The sequence below is a fragment of the Colius striatus genome, chromosome 1 (genome assembly GCF_028858725.1).
Source record: "Colius striatus isolate bColStr4 chromosome 1, bColStr4.1.hap1, whole genome shotgun sequence".
In the NCBI taxonomy this organism is placed as follows: domain Eukaryota; kingdom Metazoa; phylum Chordata; class Aves; order Coliiformes; family Coliidae; genus Colius; species Colius striatus.
In genome coordinates this window covers 191517843-191523842 of record NC_084759.1, presented here as the reverse complement: position 1 = coordinate 191523842, position 6000 = coordinate 191517843, and the positions used below count along the sequence as shown (strand labels likewise).

Sequence of the window (6000 nt, the reverse complement as noted above, 5' to 3'; positions counted from 1 at the left end):
GGTAGGTGGCCTCACTCTCCCTTTCTAGGGGAAGGCTGGACTCCTCAGCACTCCTGTAAACGCATCATGGCACATTTTTCAAATGTGCTTTTACACACAGATCCTAAACCAAGGCTTTATCGTATACCCGATGATGCAGTTACTACCTTGTTTTCAAAGGCTGAAAGGACTCCAAGTATTTTTAAGTATTCTGATCCTCCACCTGCAATTTCAAATGCAATACCTTTTCCAAATAAGTGAAGAAGCTGGAATAAGAAATTAGGAAAAGAGAAAAATAAGGCAGCAAGAAAACTGCCTTTACTGTTAGTTCCTTTTTGTGAGTTTAGGCTGGTTTTGCTGCAGGGACCGCGCAAATCGGTCGAAGTTGTTTTTGTTTAATGAGGCTGCAAGAGCACAATACCGGTTTCCTTTGGACGGGAGGTCAGGAAATAAATTACGCGTGTTTTGAAAGCGCTGCCCCGGCGCCGCCGCGCCGCCCGGCTCCCTCCCGCAGCCGCCCGCCCGGCCCTAGCGCGCCCGCCGCCCGCCTCGCGGCGACGTTACAGCCCCCCCGGCGCGGGAGAGGGCTGGGGAGGGCTCGGGCGGGCGCCGGCGGTGACGCGGGGCCCCGGCGTCTCCGGGGCTGCCGCAAGGCCCGAGCGCTCCCACAGCGCCGCGTCCCCCGCCCTGCGCCGCTAGCGGGGCCGGGGCCAGAGCCGGAGGCGGCGCCTGCTCCACAGAGCAGGCGGAAGGAAAGCACCGGCCGCAGCCCGAGGCGAGCTGGGGCACTGCCGGGCCGAACTCCGCGGACCCGCCGTGTAGGCGGGCCCAGCGTCAGGAGGTCAACGGTGCAGCTGGGGCCAGGCGCCGGGGGGCCCGTTGTGAACCCGGAGCGGGGCGCTGGAGATCCCCCGCTGCTGCTGCTGCGACCGGGCCCCGGGCGTGCGGGGGAGCCGGGCCGCTGCCGGTGCCGCCCCGCGCGGCGCAGCCAATGGTGGTCGGCGGGGCGGGCTGCACCGCGCCGGGCTGCGTTGTGCAACGCGCCGCGCTTTGAAGGCAACCATCGGCCCCTCGGAGGCAAGGCTCCGTCGGCATCTGTCACGGCAGGGCGGCCGGCGGGCAGCCGGGGCTCCCGGCGACCCCGATGAGGTCCCGGCGGGGCCGGCCTTCCCGCTGGGCATGAGCCGCTCCCGTTAGGACCGGCGCGAAGCGGCGCCTCGGCGGGGCAGGATGACCCACATGCTGCATGCGGCGGCCCGGCGGATGCAATGGAGCAGAGCGAGCGCTGGGAAGAGGGCTGCCTGCCTGCTGGCTGCGGCGTACGGCCTCAGAATCCTCTACCCCATCATCCGCAGGCGCATGCAGCGGGCGGGCGGCAAGGACGGCTCGCGGGGTGCCGGCCGGGCTGAGAGGGGCCAGGAGGCGCCGCACAGCGCAGACAGCCCCCAGGGCAGAGCCTCCCCGGCAGTCAACGCGGAATTTTTCAAGCAGCTGATGGAACTTCGCAAGCTGTTCTTCCCAAAGCTGGTGAGCGCCGAGCTGGGCTTGCTCTGCCTCCACTCGGTCGCTCTGGTTTCCAGGACCTTCCTCTCCATCTATGTGGCCGCCCTCGATGGCAAGATTGTGAAAAGCATCGTGGAGAAAAAGCCCAAGAGCTTTGTCTTCAAATTAATCAAATGGCTGATGATTGCAATCCCGGCCACTTTCGTGAACAGCACCATAAGGTACCTGGAGTGCAAGCTGGCCCTCGCCTTCCGCACACGCCTCGTGGATCACGCCTATGAGACCTATTTTGCCAACCAGACTTACTACCGAGTGATCAGCATGGACGGGCGGCTGGCCAACCCTGACCAGTCCCTCACCGAGGACATCATGATGTTCTCACAGTCCGTGGCACATCTCTACTCCAACCTCACCAAGCCAATCCTGGACGTTATGCTGACCTCCTACACCCTCATCCGTACGGCACGGTCCCGGGGGGCTAACCCCATCGGGCCCACGGTCCTGGCTGGGCTTGTCGTCTACGCTACAGCCCGCGTGCTCAAAGCCTGCTCGCCCAAGTTTGGAAAGCTGGTGGCCGAGGAGGCTCACAAGAAGGGCTATCTGCGCTTCATGCATTCACGCATCATTGCCAACGTGGAAGAGATCGCTTTTTACCGAGGGCATAAGGTAAGCAGGAAAGAAATCGTAGGGTGTCGGGGTCGCTGCAGCAGTGCCGGAGCCAGCCGGCGCTTCCTCTGCTGCCTGCCCCGAGCACTTTGGGTCTCTGACATTTCAACCTGGTAACGCCCAGCACTTCCCGTTTCTTTGGAAAATGCCGTCTCACAGACGGTATCTCGGGGGAGCAGACCGCAGTTCTGCTGTGCTCTGACAGTGTTCCTGTTCTGCAGCTGGATCCTATGCTTTTCTAGAAAGCCAATCTGTTGTTTTTTTTCTCCCACCTGATCCGTTCAGTTTAACTTTTGCAGGCTTTTTTTTTTTTTTAACCCGTGTTTATGAACTACCAGATTTAATGCTGGAAAAATAGTAGTCAGGGCACTCCAGAATGTCTAGGGGAAAACTCTGTAATAGCCCAGAGAGCACTACACCCTTTGACACTGTTTTACATAGCTAAGCAAAGATGTAGTCATCAGAGTCTTAAAATAGCTTAAGTACACTACTTCAGCAGTCACAGTTACATAAACTAACAGCTTGTTTTAAAGCCACCTTATTAAGGAGCTCTCTGAATTTTTATTAGAAGTGGATTTTGGCTGTAACATCTTTCAAACACAATTTGGAAGAAAAGGTTGTTTCATATAAAGTGAAAATGAAAGTTGGAAACCTGCTCGAGTTATTACTCTTTCAATGATTATATAAGGTAAATGGTTTATTTTGGTAGAGGCAATCATTCTCAAAAGCTACCTCTAGTAATATTTTAGGTGCAGCTAAATGAAACTTTTTTTTCAGTTCTCACATACGCTGGGTTGAACTGAATGCATAGTGCCTTGCAATTGTCTTTGACTTGTTAACCCACCTGGGATAGTTCTCCCTTCCTTCAGACTGCTTGCAAAACCAAGCAGCATTGCATTTCAGGGATCGGCTCTGCAACTTCAAGTCACTGGAGGTAGTCGATTGCCAAATGCTTTACAGTATGAGGAGTTCCAGTTACTGGGAAAATCTGCATCAACAGTTTTATTAAAAGGACATGGAAACAATCTTATTAGAATCAGCTGTTGTCACTGCTGTTGTTATATGTTACTTATGTATATATCAGAGATCTTAAAAGAGATGAAAACTTGCCAATGTGCTGTCAAGGAACAGTGATGTAAATAAGAACCAGGTCCACTGACTTCCAGAAAGCTTCCACAGCACTTTTGCTGTGAGGGTACAGTACTGTGAAAATGAGCTACCACACAGTAGGTGTGACTGAGAAGTCACAGCTTGGGGTAACTGATTATTTCATGCATGTTCGTGAATGTATCTTACATGACATAGGCGTTTTTGTTGCATTGTATAAATGTTTTCTTTTTCAACTGTAGGTAGAAATGAAACAACTGCAAAAAAGCTATAAGGCTTTGGCAGATCAAATGAATCTCATTTTGTCTAAACGTCTGTGGTACATCATGATAGAGCAGTTCCTGATGAAGTATGTCTGGAGTAGCTGTGGTATGATTATGGTCGCTGTGCCCATCATCACCGCAACAGGATTTGCAGATGGCGGTAATGCTGGTTTTTACTTAATTTCTAAATGTTTCTTGAAAGTTATGTCCTCAAAAGACTGTACTTGCCCTGAATACCATTCATATTTATTTATTATTCTAGACTTTATTACAGCACCTGTGTTTTGTGCATAACTTTCAGACATAGTAAGTCAGCTGAGAGAAGAGCAATGCAAAAGATACAACTTTGAACATAAGCCTGATAAACAGCATGAATTCAGGATTTAGAGGATCCTTGTGTCACATGAGATTATAATGATAATCACAATCTTTTTTCACTATCCACAGTTGGGATGGTAGGCTGATTTTTGCAGCATTTCCTGCTACTTTAAAAAATGATACTATTAACTTTCCTGGAGTGCTTATCTCTTCCTTCCATAAACCACAGTTTAATTATAGGTAATTGTTCTCTTATGTGTTGACCTGTTAGGAATTGTTTTTCCCTGGCTTCCTGGGAGAAGAGAAGGTGAAATTCAGATTCCAGGCTTGGATGGTATAATTTTTGACATCCACAACTTCCTAGGAAGCAAAATGAGACTCAAGCAGTGCTACTTAAAAACGAACAACAGAGAGAAAAGAGAGAAAAGTAATTAAGAAGGGGTAGTAAAAGAGAAATGGCAGGTTTGCCTCAATAGCCTTTCTTATGTGCAATTAAAACCACACAATGGATTACAGTTTCTGTAGGATTCTTTAAGCACAGATCCTACAATGTCTGCAGAAGGATCAGTTCTGAGTTTGGTATGTTTAATGAGGAATTAATGAATTATTTTTCATTCAGATCATGGTTGTTGTATTCCAAATCAGGGCTGTCCAACTGGACAGGTTTGGTTGGACACGTAGGATGACTTTGTGCAGCTTCTGCATGGTTTAGGTCACTTGCAGTTGTGTTGGTATATAGATGAGTGTTAAGCTGTCTAAGCCACTGCCCATCACATGGCTCAGAAAGGCCCTATATCCTGGTAGCAGCTTCAAAAATATCAGAAGGTCCTATTCCAAACAGAAGAGTTTGTACAAAGCCATTTCACCTCACAGTGGAAGTTAACATCACAACAAAAAAAGTGATGAGTCTTTCCGCTGAGACAGGAATGAGTACAGTCAAGAGAAAGATCATTCAACCACACATTGTAAATATCTGCATGAATTAAAAAAAAAGAAAACTCTTCTTCATGCTAAACTAAATAAAATTCCTGTTATACATGAGTATTCTTTTGATACAACTTTTCAAATGTGGGAGAAAAGAAAGATGCAACGATGGCCCATGCTGTAAAGCAGTAAAATACTTGTACTAGCAACCTAAACTGTTAAAGCATGGGGCTTATTTTAGAGAACAGAGGCATGTTGTAATGATGGAATGCAAATGTAATACTGACAAATCAACTTTGTCAAGAGCAGCTGGAAGTGTAACAGGTAGTTAAAGGGTCAAGCAGACCTGAACTTACCATTGACCTGCTTGGGAAAACAGTGCTTTGTGCCTCAGCAAGCCAGATGCAAGTTTGTTCGTATCTGAAAGAAAGAGGTAGTGGATTTATTATTTTAGGATAAATCTCCATAATCAGGGATATGCACAAAACTGATAGCATTGCCAGACTTGAGACTAAAGATGTAAAGCAACAGATTTTGTATACTTCTTAAGGGAGTAAAAAAAGTAAAAAAAAAAACCCCTGCAATAAGGAGAAGAAAAGAATCTTCCATGATGATGATACTTCTGACTGAAATATGCCAATTCTGTTACATATTTCAGGGAAGAAATTAGCTGGCAAAGACAAGATTCCCATTTTATAGCATTTTTCATTCTTTTTTGATTAAGCTGTCAATATTCCAAATGTCATGTCTCTTGCCACTTTGTGGAAAGTAACTATTTTGGAAGCAAGACTTTGATTTCTCTAGATGTGATGAACACTCTTTGTTGTATATAAAACACGTATGACTGTCAATTACCTAAATGAAGGTGAAAAGGAAAATGTTAGATTCTGTAAGAAGCAGAGACTGTCTGCCCCTGTTGCCATGCACCACTTGTATCACAGGAGGCCAGCCATATGAAAAATGTTTTGGATAAAAAGTTCAAGAAAAGTAGTCTCGGTGGGTTAGGTATGTAATATAAGAGCTTGTGTGTGGAACAGTGAAATGCTGCTCAGTTGCATGAAATTTTGATTATTCAAATACTCCTAAAATAACAGATGCAATGGTTTCTAGAGATCTCTATAAACTGTTGCTAGATGAGCTAGCCTGGGTGCTGGAGGCAGCTGTCAGTAAGTTCTGTATTTACATATAGGAGGAGTGCTGCATTAATATAGTTAAACCATCCATGATTGTGTAATGATTT

General features: G+C 47.5%; 1 protein-coding gene across 2 annotated transcripts in view; it reads left to right on the top strand.

Moving 5' to 3' along the window:
* Nucleotides 1–600: 600 nt before the first annotated feature.
* The window catches only part of ABCD2 (ATP binding cassette subfamily D member 2), a 43540-nt gene continuing 38140 nt past the window's right edge, over nt 601–6000 (top strand). For both annotated transcript variants that reach the window (XM_062018668.1, XM_062018676.1), the window contains exons 1-2: nt 601–2148; nt 3498–3678. In XM_062018668.1, coding sequence (XP_061874652.1) covers nt 1210–2148; nt 3498–3678 — 1120 coding nt within the window. In that variant the 5' untranslated portion in view covers nt 601–1209. The remainder of the gene's footprint in view (nt 2149–3497; nt 3679–6000) is intronic.